Below are 18824 nucleotides of genomic sequence, written 5' to 3'. Positions count from 1 at the left end.
TAGGATTTGCATAGACATGGCCTTCCTGTTTGTATTATGCAATAACCAGTGTGCTCTCGGGGAAGGCAGGAGGGGGCAGAGAGGGGTTTATGTCATCATCAGCAGATTGACAGAAGTTTGGACAGAGAAGGATGCCTAACGCTGGAGTGTGGCAGAGGCACAGGTTTGGGGGACACGATGACTGCAGCACTTTAGGCCATTTCTCTGGCAGCAGGGAGGGGGCTCCCAGGCAGGACAGGCTGTCGCGGGAGCCCAGGGTAAGGTGATAAGGGGTAGACATGAGTGAAGACAGCAGGAATGCAGAAGGGATGAACCTGAGAGCTGCAGAGGAAGGTGGAGAGCGGCTCACTGGTGGAAAAGTAAAGAACCACCAGGCGGTTTGTACAACGCACGGGACATTCTTCATACCTCATGCTCCCTATCCCAGTCTGGTATACTGCACCATTATAAAAAAAATTCCCTAAGGCCTCTTTTTCTCTTGCCTTGCAGCTTCTTAGGAGAAGGTCTGTATGGGGGTGGGGAGCAGCTTCACCGCGGTGGGACGCCCTTCCGCCCGACCCTCGGCCTGCGGGGTACAGTCACCGTTACCACCTCCGAGATCTGGTCCTTTCAGTTAGAGGAAAACTCCCAAGGCCCAAGGGGACCAAGAGGCCTGCCGGTCGCCTCTTGCTCAGAGGGCTCCGGCCCTGCTCCCTCTCGAAGTCCCCGGTTCGCCCACCTCCGAAGGCAGCCTTCGCGGGCAGGGTGGGCGCCCGGCTCGGTCCTGGCGCCCCTGGATCCGCACCTCTTCCACGCCCCCAATTGCCTTCCCTTCCCAGGCGGCCGGAGCCCTGGCTGGTGTCGGAGGGCAGGCAGTCCCGCGGCGGGCCCCAGGTTCAGCCTCCGGGCCTCCCTTCCTCCCCGACTCCGCCTTTCCTCGGCGAGCGCGCGGGGCCGGGGTCGAGGCGCCCCCACCCCCCCCTTGGGGTCCTCCGCCGAGCACAGCCGCCCCAGCCGGAGGAGGGGGCCTCGGAGGCGGGGTGCCAGCCCCGGCGGGGCGGGAGGGGTGCGCACTGCGGCGGAGGGGCCGTGACTCACCGCCTGTAACCCAACACCCGCCCTGCTCCCCTCCCCCAGCCTCTCCTCCGTCTCCGGCCTGGCGGCCGCGGCGACACCTAAAAGAAAATGAAGGGGCGCCCGGGCCCGTGGCGCCCCCGGCCGGATCGCGAGCGGGGCCCGGCGGCCTCCGGCTCGGAGCGCTCCCGCTTCCCCCGTCTCGGGGCTCGGCGAGCCGCCGCCGCCGCCGCCGCCCGGGCGCCAGCAGGCAGGGAGGCCGAGCGGCCGGAGCAGGAGGCGGCGGCGGGAGCGGGCCCGCGGTAGCTGCGGCGGGCGAGCCCGGGGAGGGGGCGCTGGGGCTTGGAAGCCCCCGGGCCCCGGCCCGGCCGAGCGAGGACAAAGCCCCCTGGCCGCCGCTGCGGCCTACCCCGCGCGGCACAAAGGGCGAGTCGCGACACGCACCCATCCCCCTCCCAGCTCGGGTGGCCCCGGGCCCCGGGCGGCGGCGGGGAGGTGGGGAAGCCCCGGCCACGCCGCCCCTCGCTCCCCTCCCCCGGGGCCGGCCGAGCGCGCCGCCCCCGCCCCCGCCCCGTCTGCGCGTCCTCCCGGGGAGGGGTCGGGGGGCGCGGCGCCCCACATAACACTCCCCCTCCTGCGCTCGGAGCCACCCCTCTCCCCTCCCTCCTGCAAACACCGCCGCCTCCCCTGCCACCGCCGCCACCTCGCCTGACGCTCCGCAGCTCGCCGCGGCCGGGGGGCGGTGCGCGGACCGTGCGCGCCAGGGGCGCCAGATGTGCAGTCGCCGCTGCCGCCAGTGACCGAGCCGCAGCCCGAGCGGGATCGGGCCGCCTCCCCGATGCTGCGGGGGCGACCTTGAGCGCGCCCCGGCTTCCTCGGCGGGGACCCCGACACCGCGAGCGCCGTGTCCGGTCCTGCCCTCTCCAGCCCGGCTCACCCCGCGTTCGGACATGGAGGGGGCCGCTGCGCCCGCGGCCGGGGACGGCCCAGACTTGCGGCCGGGGGCGCCGGGCTCTCCCCCGGAGGCGGTGGCGGGGGCAACCGCCGCCCCCGCGGTGGCGGCGGCCCCGGAGCCCAGGAAGCCGCACGGGGTGAAGCGGCATCACCACAAGCACAACTTGAAGCACCGCTACGAACTGCAGGAGACCCTGGGCAAAGGCACCTACGGCAAAGTCAAGAGGGCCACCGAGAGGTTTTCGGGCCGAGTGGTGAGTGCGGGAAGCCCCCGGGGGCGCGGGGTCGGACGCGGCGGCGGACCCAGGGCGCGCGGGGCGGGGGTCTTGGGCACCGAGACTCTCTCGTCGGAGAGCGGCTTCCCAGGAACCCCCAGACAGACTCCTCGCTCTCCCCAGCTCGCCGTGGCTCAGGCGTGTCTCTCTCTCTCGAAACACTTGTTACATCCTGTCTGCGCATATTTTGGGGGTTTTTCTCCCAGCAGCAAAGTAGTGTTTATGATTTGCAAACACTTTGCAACGTTGGGACCGTGGAGGTCTCCCTCGCGGGCACGCATTCAGACCAAGCCCTGGAATGCCTCGCTGCTCTAACTCCGAACAGACCCACATCCTCAGCGGGGTGCTGTGGTTCCCCAAGTCCTGTGTCCTGTAGATGAATGCGACCCCCCACTCCCACTCCTATTCCCTATCACCCTGATGCTGCTGTAGCTGCAAGGGAGGGTGGGCTCCTGCCTCTGTTTTTTGTTTGTTTGTTTGTTTTGTTTTGTTTTGTTTGTTGTTGTTTGTTTTTAAAAGAGAAGGTTTGGGAGCAAAAGTTAAAGGCTGCTGCATGCCTGTGGGTTGTGACAGTTTGCCTCCTGCTTCTGGGAGGACTGAAATGCCCAGGGCATGGGTAGCCACACCGATGCCGAGTTGCAGCTGACTCCATTGCATTTCAGGTCCTGGTTTCAGGGCTACTGAATTGCGGGGTCTGGCCCACCCGCCCCACTCTTCGTGACAGCTGAAACCCTGCCAGGGTCCCAGCCCCATTTGCAGCTCCTTGAGTGCCTTGGGGTCTCTGCGTTGTCCTGAACTTGGTTTGTTGTCGTTTTCCTTTCTGCAGAACAGGCCCTTGAAATCCACACCGCTTGTGGCTAGAGGGTTGGGTTCAAAGTGACTGACTGTTGCAGAAAGATTTCGTGTGGTGTGTGGCAGAAAATTAACATGGTTCTTTGATTTGAAGCGTATCAGATGTATTTTAATCGATTTAGGGCCAAAGTCAGGAACTAATTATGATACTCCTTGCGTGCACTTTTGGGGGGTGTTTCGGGGCCCAGAGTTGCTTATACACTTAACAAATGACCACGGCAAAAAAGCAAAACGAACTGGCGAGGGAAGTGGTAGATTGATGTTGGTATTTTTCTTTTCAATCTCTACAGGAACAGTTCTGGTGGGGGTAGGGGGTACCAGTCAGAAAGTTTAGCCCCTCAATTCTCAAATATTTGGATACCTGGATAACTCCCGCATCCTAAGTTTCCCTGTTTGGGCTGATCCAACTGTATTCTATAGCTTAAAAAAAAAAAAAAAAAAGGGTCTGTGATAGGTTAATTGGAAATTCGAGACGTTGTGCATTGTATTTTGAAAGGGGTCTTCAGTAAACAAATCCTACAGCCAACAAGTGGTTCAGAATTCATTCTGGGCAGGTGCCACTTTTTTGTAGGTTGAAAATTCTGTAGAGACGGTTGTAAAGATGTACTTTGAGGAACGCACTTTCAGGTTGGTGGAAGAAGAGGCTGAGAAACGTGCACTTCATTCATGCTTTTCTTCTGAGGTGATATTCCCCAGGTTGGATGTTGAAGAAGCAAGAAGTAAGCCTCGCTCCTTGCTCGTGTTGTCTTAATAGCTGTTGAAGAATCGCGCTGGGAAGCTGGAAAGCGGAATAATGAAAAACAGACGCGGCTGGAGCTGCAGGTTGAGGATGTGAGCCTGTGAGGGGTTGAGTGGTAAGGGTGTGTCTGGAGGACACAGAAGCCCGAATGCTGGGGAGCGGCCGCCAGCTGTTTGAAAGAATGAGATCTCGTCTTATGGGAGACACCTTTCTGAGTTTCCCTGGGGCTTCCTGTCAAGCATTCGTCTTGCTGTCTGATCCACAGACGAGGCTAGAGTGAAAGGGATTGCATCAGGAGACGGGAGCCTGCCTTTCTCTTTTGGTGGGTGTCTTTCCCTTTATTTGCAGAAACTCTGAACATTCCGTCGGGATTTAGTTGGACGGCCGCTAGGGGGCGCCCTGAGAACGGGAGAAGCTCCTTTCTCAGCAGGGAGACTGAAGTCCTGCTCTCTTATTGTCCAGCTCTGGTTGTTTCCCATTGTGCTCTTAATTTCAGCTAAATCTCTTGTTTTACTAAAAAATTAGGTGAAGATTTTGAGTCTGGTAGCAGATCCCAGCTCAGAAGCTGGAAATCCTCAAACTGCTTTCTATTTGATACATAAACTTACGAATGTTAGCACAATCATGTGGTGAGAACCTTGCATTAACCAGATGGGAAAACTGAGGTTTGGAGATGGGAAGGCCTCCTTGGCCTTGAGTCCTCCCCCTGCTGAGCACAGTGCTCACAGATGGTGTAAGAACTTAAGTGAGAAACAGGAATTGTCAGGTGGAAAATTCCCTATGCCTGGCTGAACAGAAAATAAAACAAACACACAAAAAAATCGGTCAGCAAGTCGTTCTTGCCTGTCCAGCGCTTGGCGATTCAGAATCTGTCCAGAGCAGCAAGAAATTTTCATCTGAAGTGTGGACTTGGAGTTTGCTTCTGGTTCTAAGGATGCACCTTGCTTTTTGGGGTGCGGTTGAAGAAACCCGAGAGAGCACTGTCTCCGGCCTGCCTTTTCAGTCTTCTGTTTTGTTTTCATTTGTGCCCACGTCCTCTCAAGAGGTGCAGAGGCTTGAAGCTGCTTTGCCTGTGAGAGTAGCTGGCGTCCCAGGTGGGAGATGCTGTGGAATCAGTGGGACACCCCCTCCCCCTGTTGAAAGCAGCTCAGAGGCAGACAAGTGTTTAAAAATGAAAATGTTGTGGCTTTTAATTGCACATCTGGAAGGGCCTTCGGAATCAAACAGAGCACTGCACAACACCGTCTTCTGTGTTCTGTGAAAGCCACTTCCGAAGAGAGTTGCAGGATCCCGAGCTCAGAGTGGCCGACTCGGCCTGGCCTGGTCCAGCCATGCTCCCCTCTGATTCCCAAATGTGGTTTGTGGCCACTGCCTGAGGGTGTCAATGACACAAGGGCTCCGAGTGGCTTGTTCCGGAGATGAACACATCCGACCAGGAAGCACTCTCGCACAGGGGCTGAGAGCCCTGGCCAACATTCAAATCCTGACTTTTCGCCAGCTCTGTGACCTTGTGCAGGCTATGTTACTTTGAAACCTCAGCCTCCTCATCTGTAAAATGGGCTGGCAGTGGTACCATTTTCATGGACCTGTTGTAATAATTGAATAAAATCGTCTATAGAAAGCCTCAAAAAGTGAAATTCACCAATTTAGTTGCTTTCTTTTAGCAGATTCTTTTTTTTCCTCATCTCACGTGGACTTTCATTTAGATTTTAAGACCATCAGAGGGACATGGTGCATGGGACAAATTAGCCTTGTATCACTCAGAGTGGTAGGGGAAACAGTCGGCTTCTCGGCTTGATTAGGGAACACAAGGTGAACAGAAAAGTGCGCCCATGAGGAGCCGAGACAATCAGCCAGATTGTGATAGGATCTGAAAGCATTTCTACAGCCTTGAATTTGGGCTTTGTTTCTTGCACAACTTTTGTTTTGATACAGTTTTGGGCAGGGCTGCTGAGTGGAGCCCTGTGGCATAACACGGCATGCATTTTCTTTGAGCCAAACTGCGCAGACCTTCAGGCTGCTCAAACTATTGCCAAAAAAACCCAAACCCCCAAAACAAACAACATTTTGAGGAGAGGTGTCATGTGATCACCTCACCGTCAAGGGTTCGACTTTTCCCCTGCACCAGGTCGTCTCTCCCGAGCCGGGGGGCGAGGTCTCCAGGAGGGGTCTGGCCCGGGAGTGGCGGATCAGCGGGCAGAGTGTGCCCCTGGTTTGCCGCGGCGTTCCTGGCTGCCGGAGCTCTAGCTTGGGTGATGGGGCATCTTCACTTAGCAAAGGAACTGCTTTCACCAAAAATGGGTGTTTGAAACCCTAGCCCAAAGTTGCTCCTAGCCTGGTGCCGGGAAACTGCAAATGAGGGGCACAATGTAGTAAGCGGGCCTGCTGAGGCAGGTGACGTGTGGCTGTCCCGTGGGGGTGGCTGGGGTGCCTTATTGCAATTATGGCCCCAACCCACTTTCAGGGAGTAAAGGGACATTGGCAAACACGTGGTCCAAACTTCTCCTCTTGGAGACGGGAAAAATAAGGCATAGAATCGTTAAGTGATTTCTCTGCAGTTGCACAGCCAGGAAGTAACCGAGCTGGGTCTAACCAATCTGATTCTCACTTTGGTGTTTTTCCATCACTTGTTTAATAAATCTTTACTAGAGCAAGATGTGATGCTCACTCCTAAACAGCTCGTAGTCCAGTAGCAAAGATAAAATGTACTTACAAATTTTGAGCTAATTCTGTGCAGTTCAACCAAGAGTTATTACCATCTCCCCTGTGTTTCTCTCCGTGTGAAAGGCCGGGACACAGGCATGACTGAGACCCACGGGGCTACCCATCTGGTGGAGGAGGCAGTAAGCAGTCACTAGGTCTGAGTACCTCCTTTGTGTAGGACTGGATCATATCAGGTGATTTTCACGTTGGAATGTAGCTCCCTGAAGCTTAGTACATTTTGCTGAGTTCAGTCCTGGACAGGAACACCCCCTCCCCGATTGCCGCCGCTGCTGTGATTATTACTGGCTGATATTTTTGAAAGCTTGGGGTGTGACGTGCCATGCTAACTGCCTTACAGACATTTCCTCCCATTGAAGCCTTACAACAACCCTGAGAGGTGTGCAGTCTAGCTAGACCCATTTAACAGATGGGAAAAATGATGGTTAGGGAAGTTGGGTAATTTGCCCAGGGTCATACAGCTAAAGAATGTCAAATAGTCGTTTTCGAAACCCGCTGCTGCTACAGAAACGGAGAACCTTCCTCATGTTGCACAATGGATGGCCTCTGGATTTGGGCGTGGTTCTTTGCTCATGGTGTCAGAAGACCAGCCATGGGGTGATTCTTTTCCCCGGGGGGGGGGGTGGGGGTTTCTTTGCGCTGTTTGGGAAGGGGCAGTGGCATAGTGGAGGATTAGTGAGGGCAGTTGATGTTCAAGATGACCCTTGATTTGGGTTTCAGGAGACTGAGATACAGGGAATTTCAGACAAAGGGAGATTTTAGGGTGAGCAGGCCGTGTTGCTTAGGATGCAGGGTTTGTGCTGGGAGGCAAGATTGACAAGATAGGATGGGGCTAGTAATAATAATATTTCATGATGGTAATAGCAGCTAATACTTTATGAGGGCTTATACCATGGGTCAGGTACATCGCCATGTACATATTACATTTTTTTTTAATGTTTATTTGCTTTTGAGAGAGACAGAGTATGAGCAGGGGAGGGGCAGAGAGAGAGGGAGACACAGAATCCGAAGCAGGCTCCAGGCTCCGAGCTGTCAGCACAGAGCCCGACACGGGGCTCGAACTCACGAACCGTGAGATCGTGACCTGAGCCAGAGTCGGATGCTTAACTGATTGAGCCACCCAGGCGCCCCCATTGCCACGTACATATTAACTGATTTAATTCTCATAATGAGCCCATTTTCTAGACGAGGAAACCGAGTCACCGGCTGTGAAGGTCACACGCAGCTGCAGGGTCAGGGTTTGGACCCAGGCAGTGTGAACGCAGAGACCTTGACCATATCTCTTCCTCTAGGTGGGCTGACCTGGGTTCTGGTCGCAGCGGGGCTCTGAGCCCAACATTCTGGTGTGCTGGCTTGGAGAGGGGAGGCTAGCCTGCAGGTTTTCGCAAGAATTGAGGTATGAGAAGATAAGGATCGGAACCGCGTTGATATGTCTGCTTCTGGCAAACTGCTTGTTGGGCCGTGAGTATGCTTTAATGAGTCAAGTCAGGGAGCTCTCCATCTGGACACACACTGAGTTCTTTGTTCCTTGAGTAGCCTCTGATTGTGGAATCCCTAGCGGGTCTGGAGAGGTCAGCTGGTTCACCTCCCCGCGTACAGGTAGAGATGTGCCCACACCGCACAGGACGTCTCACTTCCTCCTGGGAAGCCGCAGGAAAGGAGGATTGAGGCAAAGTATCTTGTCTGTTGGGAAGCCCTGTCTTATTACCTCCTGTCACTGCCTCACGTAGTGCCAAGCGCATAGTAGGTCCTCAACAAAGTCTTGTAGGATGGAACTGAAGTGAATGCATTGAGCTAGGGAAGATCTTAGGAGATGGAAAGGCCGTAGGTCATCGTCTCTGACCTCAAGGAGCTTTCTGATTTGCTGGGAAGAAAAAACAACGGCTGGAAACGAATGGCCGGTTACACAGCGAAGTCTGCAAAGCCAGGCAGACCATTCTCCGCACGGATTCCCTTTCTGTTACATGTGCTCAGGCACTCGTTAGGGAGAGAGACGTCTGTCCAGGGCTTGTCGGCTTCCTGGCCGTGGCTTCCTGTCCTCAGTGGCTCCGGAGTCAGACAGCCTCAGTCTCATTTGTCTTTCCCACATGAAAGTCCTGGAGCATCTGTAAGTTATGATTTGTGAAGTATCTGTTTTAAAGCAGAATGCATTTATCATCGCGCTGGCCCAGACGACGCTACACAGGGCAGGAATGAGAAGATCCCAGGCCCCAGAGTAGGAGGGGCTCGGCCAGATGACCCACCCGTGAGCAGAGTCTGGCTGTATTGATAACATTCTCTGGAAACGGCCCAAGAGCAGCCAGATGTTGACTTCACGGCGGGGCCCTTCGGTAAACTTTTAACTGCGTTTTAAAACGGGGATGGCCAGTTCCACTCGTCAGCCTACCCAATGATGCAAACACACATCCACACGGAAACGTGAACGCAAATGTTCCCAGTGGCACGATCCACAAGAGCCCTAAGTAAGAGCAACCCAAACATCCGTCAACTGATGAGTGGGTAAATCAAACGTGGTGTGTTCTTTTTCTTTGTGGAATGTTATATCTGATCCATTCCACAATTCCATTTATGGAATACTTATGGGTTATTATTCAACAGTGAAAAGGAATGAAATACTGAAACGTGCTGTAACACGGATGAACCCTGAAAACATGCTCAGTGAATGAAGCCAGTCCCAACAGATCTTACATGGCTTGATCCCATTTCTGTGAAATGTCCCAAATAGGCCAAACCGTAGAGACAGAAAGTAGATGAGGGGGTGCTTAGAGCTTGAGTAGGTTGGAAGGAAGTGGGGAGCAGCTGCTGACGGGCACGAGGTGTCTTTCTTGAGTAATGAGAATGTTCTAACATTGTGATGGCAGTTGCACAAATATGGGCATATACCGAAGATCCCTGAGTTGTACATTTAAAACGGGTGAATTTGGTGATATGAAAATTATATCTCAATAAAGCTATTACTAAAAAAACAAAACAGGGGCGCCTGGGTGGCTTAGTCAGTTAAGCGTCTGACTTCGGCTCAGGTCATGATCTCACGGTCTGTGAGTTCAAGCCCCGCGTCGGGCTCTGTGTTGACAGCTCGGAGCCTGGAGCCTGTTTCGGATTCTGTGTCTCCCTCTCTCTCTGCCCCTCCCCTGCTGTGCTCTTTCTCTCTCTATCTCTCAATAATAAATAATGTTAAAAAAATTGACAAACAAAACAGCAACAAGCCGGGGCTCAGGGGGGTGGGGGGAGTAAGGGGCTCGGGGGTGGAGGCCCATGTCTGTCAGGCCGCCAAGATTCCAGTCTGTGGGTCCATAGAAGTCTCGTGCTAATGTTGTACAAGACGAGGAAAGCAGTGACCTGTGTGCCGTGGCCACGAGAGCACCCTGGAACCGGAATGCCCGGATCCACGTTCCGTCCCACCGCTTGACAATTTTGTGACCTGGGGGTGTTACTCATCTCCTTTAAGCCTCTGTTTCCTCAGCTGGGGCTTATGATGGTTCTTCTTCCCCAGACTGTTGAGAAGATGGAAGAAGATGCCGCGATGCGGCTGAGCCTTTAGACCCGTGCCTCACACATAGCGGATGCACAGATGCATAGCGGATGCAGCTGGGGCTTTTGCTGGTCTAAAAGGGCACATTTGTCTGAATTAGAAAATGGCGTCCCTCTAGGCGAGTGAATAGGAAAAGGCTCCCCTCCTGGCCTGCAGCAGCCCCAGACTGATGGCTCTGGGAGAACCGATGCCATTCATTCGTCCCTCCACCGGGCCCCCGGGTGTATATGTTCTGCACACCGCCACCTGGCATACCTGGCGGTGGCTTTCAATATTCTTATTAGCTGCCACTCATCGCTGCTCTGTGGCTGAGTTGTGATATTCAGACACGACATATAAAAACACATAACAAAGACACAACATATGCTGGGGGCTGACGTACCTTCTTTTTCTTTTAATCTAGTGGTAAAGCAGATGTATTGAATGAGTGCGTACTAAGTGCTCAGGACTGTTGGCAATTTCAGAGGAGAGAATATGACAAGTGCTGCCACCGAGATCCTGAGAACCTAGTTGGGGCGTGTGAGTAATACATCTGGAATAATCTGGGAACATGCAAGGTAGGCTATCAGTGGGGTGTAGAGGAAGAAGTTCAGTGTCGTCCCTGCTACTTGGCAGCTGGATGATCCTGAGCGAGCCACACTTTGTCTCCGAGCTTCTGTTTTCTCGTCTAGAAAGTGTGGCTGCCGGCATCCCACCAAGTGGGATTGGTAGGAGAGATAGGATTTGGAAGCTTCTGACGCAGAGCCTGGCGCCTAGCAGGCTCTTGAAAACAAGGGCTGGTGCTACTATTTTGGTGAGAAGTACCACATAGAGTACCCGGTGACCTTCTTATCTTGGATCATGACTCTCCCTGCTAAACACGGAATTTGCCACATCCTTCAAGGTTCCCACCTGGGTGTCCAGACTCCCACTTCCTTATTACTCTGTCTCGGCCCTTGGTCCGTTCCCTTCAGGACATGTAAACTATGGGGCGCCTGGGTGGTTCAGTTGCTTAAGCGTCCGACTCTTGATCTCTGCTCAGGTTATGATCTCACGGTTCATGGGTTTGAGTCCTGCGTCGGGCTCTTCACTGACAGTGTGGCGCTTGCTTGGGATTCTCTTTCTCTCCCTCGCTCTCTCTCTCTCTCCTTCTCGCTGCCCCTCCCATGTGTGCACACTCTCTCTCAAAGTAAATAAATTAAAAAAAAAAGAACATATGAACTATGTGGGTTTGACGAATTGTCTGTGTATGCCCTCCCCTTCCTCCCCCTTTAGGAGGGAAGCAGGGGTGCCTTCTTACTCCTCACTGCATTCTGGCCTGTGGCCTGGTGCCCTTCCTATAGTAGGTGCTCAGTAAGAATGAATGAATGAATGAATGAATGAATGACTGGGGAGTGCAGCAGCAATCCTGAGAAGGGGGGCTCTGTGACCATGGGAGGCAGCAGGAAAGGTCCCTTGGGTCCCCACCCTCTTCCCTTTCTGGGTCACCCCCTCCTCACCACTGTGTGGACAGGTGTGGAGAGCCTAGCATTGTCAGGTAAGTGCCTCTCTCTTGCAGCTCTGCACCCCTGCTGGAGAAGAATAGGAGGAGGGAGGAACCTGTTTCCCACCCTGGGCAGCTGCCCCTGCCCCCCCACCCCCGCCCGCCCCCCACCGCCTCCTTGGGCTGCTCCCACAGCCCCCCATCTGAGAAGCCTGGTGGTCAGCTCTGCAGAGGAGGCAAGCTTTAGATGCAAAGTGCATTTGCAAGATTTGCAAACCGTTTTCTCCCTGGGTTGTAAATCAAGTGCTTTAGGAATTGTAAACCGACTGGAGTGCAGAGTTAATGTATGTCTGGAAAAAACACCATCATGATTTGCCTTTTAAACTCAAGAGAAGAATTCCATGTCGCTTACTTTCATTAGAGATACTGAGACAGCATGAAGTTTCCCCGGGGACTGTGCTAGGAGGCATGTGTGGTAGGTTCCCCCTTCCCTGGGAGGGGAGGGGGACAGCCGGGTTCCAGTGTCTCAGAGCCCAAGGGCAATTTCCCAGTGTGAAGGAGGGAGCTGCTTCTTTGTGTTAGAATTTTCTAAGGACCCCCTCCCCTCCCCCACGCCCTCTGTGTCAAGCTCCTCATATTCAAGTGGCTCCAAAGCCGCCAAGACCGCTGATTGTTCCAGGTTTGGAATCCTTGCTGGCCATTGTCTTTCCCTCATGCCCTGGGCTCAGCTCACGTGTGATTTGCCTAAGTGCCAAGGGACATGACTGCCAAGGGACACTCTGTGTCTTCTACAGGATGGTGAAAAGGAAGTGGATGATCCAATCTATGGATCTGAAAGGGAGCAGGGGGCGGGTTGGGTTTCAGAGCCTGCCTGAACCTCCTGTGTAACCTTGAGATGGTCAGCCTGGCTCAGTTTCTTCATCTGTGACATGGGAGTGGCTGTGAAGATAAATGAGCTGTGTGTCAAGGTCTGAGAAAAGTGTGTGGTCCACAGCAAACGCTCCTTAAGTGTTATTCTTGGAAGGAGCCCTCCTGGGAAAGGCAGGCCAGTGTGCCGGCTGTCCTTGTATCCCCGGCCGCCTGGGTGCTGCGTGTCACTTGAAGTAGGTACCCTAGTGTTGAACCCCCTTTCCTCACCTGTAAATCGAGGGGCTGAGACAGACTGTTCTCCGGGCTCACAGGAAGAGAATCCTGGGATTCACTGAAGGAAATTGGTAGAATGTAGATTTCATTTCCTGTTGCTTGGTTTTTGGCCAAAGGACTCCTTGTTGCAGGGGAAGGGAAGTGTCTTTATTTCTCAAAACTCTTTTCCGATTGTCTGGTGCAGGCTTTGACAAGTGTAAGGAGACTTTTCCCATGCGGAGGGCCATTACCTTCCCGGTTCTCGGATCCCATTGGATCTGTATACACTCCCCTTCAGCTCAAGGCAGGCACCGCTTTTTCAAGGATGTCTGTGAGGCAGGTTCTGTGCCAGATTCTGTGTGAGACAGAAAATTCTCACTTTCAAAGAACCTATCAGTTTTCTCATGTGGAAAGTGGGACGGTAATAGCAGAACATGCCTCCTAGGTGGATAATTACCTTGTAATGGTTCTTAGTAGAGTTGAAAGTGAACTTTTCCTTCAACTAGCAGAATGAGTGGGGCGGAAGAGGCTAACACTCCATTGAGTAGGTGAGCTCCGAGCCCAGCATGTGAATGTGTTTGGATGGAAAGGCAAGGCAAGGATGTGCTCACTCTAGGGAGAACCCCAGCTTGCATTTTCTTCGTGGTCATGGGATATCTGTTTCCCAGGCAGAATCAAATGGGACGTCCTGGGGACGCCTGGGTGGTTCAGGCAGTTAAGCGCCCAACTCTTGATTTCTGCTCAGGTCATGGTCTCGAGGTTTGTGAGTTCCAGCCCCGTGTTGGGCTCCGTGCTGACAGTGCGGAGCCTTCTTGGGGTTCTTTTTCTCTTCCTCTCTGCCTCTCTCTCTCTCTCAAAATAAATAAATAAACTTAAAAAAAGCAACATTGAGGGAGGGAAACCTCCCTCATTGCATGAATGGGCATGCAAGCAGCTGACAGCAGAAATCCTGGAGAGGGGAGGAATTAAGTGGAAATCTCCACTGAGACCCATCCACCTTCTCGAATGTGTAGGAAGGTTCAGAGCAGATGGAGGGTATGTTCCCTAACAGTCTTAATAGCAGGAAACATTTACTGGGTGACGAGTGTGTGTGCCGGCGCTGTTCTGAGTATATGCCTTCTGTCCTCTATCATCAGTGTGTTCATTTTGCAGTTGAGGAAGAAGAGTCTTAGGAAGATCAAACGACTTGCCCAAAGTCTCAGAGCTGGGATTTAGGGCAGGGCTATCTGACATCAGGGTCATGGTCATAATCCCTCGGTTCCCTAGCCTTTCGTGGGATGGGACCTTGGAAGCTTCTGGAGCCCCCTGCTTTGGTTTTTTTCACCCACACACTGGATGGTGAACACCCACTGAACCCAGGCTCAGAGAAGTGGTCTCCAAGCTTGTGAACATGGCAATTGGAGGAACTTTGTTGCATAATCTCAACTAATTCAGTTATCCTTCTCGTTTATGTCCTCCCGGTGCCTAGTTCAGGGCCTCACACACAAGAAGGATGCAACAAATACTTGTTGAATGGCTGTGGGGTGTTAAGAGTCAGCGAATAGTGTCAGGAGTCTTGGGGTCCGTCCCATTCTTGCCACAAGTTGAACTGTCCCTGCTAGGCTGCAAGATGAGGGCTGTCTGTAAGATGAGGGCTCTGGGACAGATTTTTTTGTCAGGATTGATTATTCATTCAACAAACATTTGTTGAGGGCCAGCTGTGTGTCAAACACTGCTCTGCTCTGGGTGATAGCGAGAGAGTGATGGTCAGAAGATGGGGTTCCTGCTCTCCCAGAACCCCCTTCCCAGCCTCTTCCAGAGTCCGCATTCGGCGAGTCTGTGTGTCTTGTGCCCACGCTGCTCTGAAGTGGCGGTCACCGAGGCTTCCCTTGTCCCTCCACTAGAATCCCGGCTCTGCCAGGGCAGGGATTTCGTCGGTTTTCTTACCGATGAATCCCAAGCGCCTAGCCCCGTGCCTGGTGAATGAATGTCAGTGACGTGCACGCACGCAGGCCCAAATGAATGATTCAGGTATCTCTCTTGCTAATAAAATCACTGCCTGTGAAACTTCTGGGGCTCAAGCCCAAGAAGAAAATTAAGGCACAGAAGTACCATGTTCCAGGAAAAACTCCGTCTCTATAAAAGCAAGATGCAGCCAAGGTTGGGAAGGCAGGTTTATTATCTCTGCTAGCTGTGGGATTAGGGAGTCAGGCAGCATTCCTCCATTTGTCATCTGGTGATGCTTTTTGCAAACCACAGAGAAAACAAAACAAAAACAAAAACTCTGCCCCTCCGCCCCTCTCCCCTCCAGCCCCCCTCCCCCCCGCCGCATGCCTTCTTTATTTCAAGCAGAAAACGCACTTGCTTCTTAAAACAGCTCATGAAGGAAAAAATTATAACAAATATCTTGCATTTCTCTGGTGGCGGCACAGTCTGAATTCCTTTCAGCCCCACAATGAGTTCTAATTTTATGAAATGTTTGGATTAGCCACCAATTTTCCGGTGGAATTTAGGAGGCTTGTCCTTGTCCTTATGCTTGAAGCGGAGAAATCTCATAAAATCCATGCAGTGTCTTGGGCCCAGTGGGACGTTCCAGCCAGGGACAGAATGACCGACCAACAACAGAGTGGCGGGGCCGGGAGAGATGTCTCTGGCAGCTGTGGGCAGGCTTTGCGGGTGGTGCTGTGTTCCTGAACTGCAGTCTCTGGGGCTTGGCTGGGCTGCATACCTCTTCCAACTGATCATGGGCTATAAAAATTCCAGCCCGAGTACAATGCCTTGTACCTGACCTTGTACTTTCAATTCTTGGAGCCAGAGAACATTAGGGCATCTGGTAATTGGGTGAGAGGCATCTGATAACACATGGTGCTCTAAGCGCCCACCCCGCCTCCCCGCCCCCGTAGTACATATTGCCTGTGTTATCATTTCCCGTTTCCATTTCTTGTTCTGCCTTTAGACCTGTGCTGTCTAATAAGGACACATGTGGCTGTTAAAATTAATCACAGTTAAAAGGAAAACTTTAGTTCCTTGCTCACACTAGCCCCCTTTTAAGTGTCTGATAACCCTGTGCGGCCAGTGCCTACCACTGGACGGTGCTGAAAATGTTTTTTCCGTCGCCATAGAAATTCCAAAGGGCAGCGCTGTTCTAGATGCGGAGTTTAATGGGAGAAGTGTGCCACCCCCTTACTTGGCGTTATTGGCTCCATACGCAGTGTTTGTCACTCTCTGTGATTATCTCTGAGCGACCTCATTCATCGTCTCTTCTGTATCTTGGGTCTAGAACACTGCCTGGTATGTTGTAAGCACCCAGTAAAGATTTTTAGGATGAATGACGTCTGATTCAGCATTGGTCTGCATGTGGCTTATGCATAGGGGGCCTTCAGATAATCGAACCAACACTTAAGAGGATTGTAATCATTGAATGGATTCACCTGGTATTTGTTGAGCACGTACTGTGTCTCCGGCGATGTGGGAGGCTCCGGGGGCGATACAGACACGGATCCTCTAGCTTAGCCGATCCAGCGGTTCTTAAATTTGTGGGGACACGTGAATCTCCTCTGCTTGTCGAAATGCACCATCCATGGCATGTACCCCAGAGAATCTGATCCAGCACGGCTGGGGTAGGACTTAGGGGGACCTGGGAGTCTTTAGCATTGTAACCGAGCAACTCAAGTAAGCATGGTGGAATTGGTTCGTGGTCTCTGCTTTGAAAAACACAGCTCTGGACAGTGGGAAGCTAGTTGCTGCATTCATCTGGATACACCACCCCACTTTCTTCAGTGCACAGCTTTTCTTGTGGTAACCGGAGCACCCTATGACCTTGGGGTTCTTATATCGGGCCTGAAGCTTGAGGTCTCTTTGCCTGATACCCTCCCATGGGGTAATAATAATGGCAAACAGTTACGTAGCAGTGATCGTGCCTGGCTGTAGCCTAAGCGTGTTAAATCACTGACCTAAGTTCATCCCCGTGCTAACCCTAAGAGGTGCACACCATGGCTCTTCCCATTTTACAGTGGATAGACTGAGGCACAGAAAACGAAGTCACTTGCCCACGTTTGCGGTACCCGTAGATGGAATTCAGACCCTGAAATGCTGTGACGCCGCTGCTCACAGTCACTGGGCTTTGAGCAGCTGTCTCCTGAATGTTGGACGGGGCTTTATATCCTTTTCTGCCAGTTGCTTGCAAGCGAAGTTCAGGTGTGTTGATGAAATGCCTGTTTAGGGGATTAACATCTGTGGCCATTATGAGCTCTGTTGATCTACAAATGCCCATCCCTGGCCTCGAGGAGCGGAATTAACTCACGCCATTTGTCAGATACTCCCTTGAGCCCACCACGCGCCAGCCCTGCGCAGTACCGCCAGGTGTAAGGGACTCGCACTTGACCTAATGGGGGACACGAGGGATAGGCAGGGGCTTCCTGAGAAAGTGTCACACCCAGGATAGGCTTTCTTCTGGACAGGGAAAGCAACGTACATCTTAAAAACTAGGTGTTCCCTCATTTTGCTGCGTGTGACTCTTGCTGTGTTACATAGTTCTGCTGTATGCCTGTCACCCAGTAGGGCCTCTGTGTGTGTGTGTGTGTGTGTGTGTGTGTGTGTGTGTGTATGTGTGACAGGGGTCTTTCCCCCACCATTTTTTAACCACTTAGAAATTCAGGAAACCCCTTAGAGTGGGGAGCGGCCCAGAATTCTCTACTCACTTGTGAGAGCCTTGAAAGAGAGACACTTAGAGAGAAAGATAGACACCGACAGGTACTCCCTATGTGCCTCCTACAAGACACACTGAAGGAGGGCAGCTGACACGTGACTTCTCATTTCAAGCAGCTTTGTCATGGGGTGATGGTAACTACCAATTTGCAGTGAAAGAAGAGTAGCTGATCTGCCCACGGGGTCAAGGCAGCACCTGGGTTAGCTCTGGTCCGTCCGACCCCGCTGAGGGCAATTCCCACTACACCACTTGTTCTCAGTCCTGGCTGAGCAGTGGAATAAATAACCTTTTGAAAGCTCTCTGGAGATGGGGCCTGGGCATCGGCATTTTTTAACAGTCCCCCAGCGTCACTGTCATGCAGTGAGTTGAGAGCCCCTGGCCGGCGCACGCTGACTGCAGAGGTCCGAGGGTCTGTACTCCTGAAGATGCCCCCGTTGGTGCCTGGCCAAGTGGGGACCTTCCCCACAAGAAGGCAGGTCCCCTCCCCGAGCCTTTCCACCGGTTTGCTTTCTCCAGGGAGGAGTGGTGTGTCCGAAGCCATCCCACTGGACCTGGGCCGGGACCTTTTGCTCTGTTGCATCAGAGACTGCCCGTAAATCGGCAGCTGGCTTGTTTTCTTTCTAGGCCCCAGTTGTAGCGACCTTTGTGTGTCTGTTTATTTCAGGGAAATAATTCCATCCTGCAAAATCAATTCCCTGGGGGCTACAGAAGTACATTTGGAGGGATTTCTTTTAGTGGGGGTGACCTGAAATGTCCTCTTGAAAGAGGACACAGCTGGTCCCCTTCTCCTACCCCCTTCTCACTCTACCCTCTGACATTGTCCTCTCGACCTCTTGAGATTTTGAAGGTCTCATTGTAGTTTTCTTACTTACGCATATCTCTGCATAAGACCCATTTGTTAACAATAATAATAAAAGTAATTTGGAGCACTTAGCAGCATTGGGCACACTGCTCGGCATTTTCTGTGCATTATCTTATTGTATTTTACCTTTTCCTGGCAGTGAGAGAGTAAAGTTTGCTATCTAGGGCTTTTGATCCCTAGCATGGAAGGGCTTACAATCATGTCATGGTTTGCTGGCCTTGTCAGAGGATGAAGGGTTCCATGGACTGTAGAGGCCACCATATTGGGGCAGTCGACTCGGTGGGGATGACAATGGGTAGTTGGCTGATTGCACAGAGGGTGTAGGGAAAGCAGAGGGTAGTGCTACAGCCTCTAGTGTTCAACCTACCTTGAGCCTCAGTCAAAGAAATGGAGAATACGGGTTAATCTGATGCATCGGGTAAGTGGACATACTGAGTTACCATAGAGAACTCTAAGTGTATTTTTGCAGGTAATTGAAGCTCACCCACTGAAGAGCCAGTCTTTTAAAAAATTATAGCCATTTATGATGGAAATCTCTTATGCTTTCTTTCCTTCTTAAAACAAA

The 18824-nt window shown here is 52.6% G+C and overlaps 1 protein-coding gene across 3 annotated transcripts in view; it reads left to right on the top strand.

Annotated features, from left to right (window-relative positions):
* The first annotated feature begins 1725 nt into the window (after positions 1–1725).
* NUAK1 (NUAK family kinase 1) overlaps positions 1726–18824 on the top strand; it is a 72310-nt gene continuing 55211 nt past the window's right edge. For 2 of the 3 annotated variants that reach the window (XR_006220194.1, XM_042993078.1), the window contains exon 1: positions 1726–2261. Coding sequence is in view for 1 of the 3 variants with exons in the window: in XM_042993078.1 (XP_042849012.1) it covers positions 2004–2261 (258 nt within the window). In the remaining 2 variants the exon portion in view is untranslated. Of the gene's footprint in view, positions 2262–10529; positions 10646–18824 lie in introns of all 3 variants that reach the window. The other variant, XM_042993081.1, reaches the window with a different exon arrangement.

The sequence above is a fragment of the Panthera tigris genome, chromosome B4 (genome assembly GCF_018350195.1).
Source record: "Panthera tigris isolate Pti1 chromosome B4, P.tigris_Pti1_mat1.1, whole genome shotgun sequence".
Lineage (NCBI taxonomy): Eukaryota > Metazoa > Chordata > Mammalia > Carnivora > Felidae > Panthera > Panthera tigris.
Note: the sequence above shows the minus strand (reverse complement) of the source record. Positions and strands in the feature narration are given on the sequence as shown.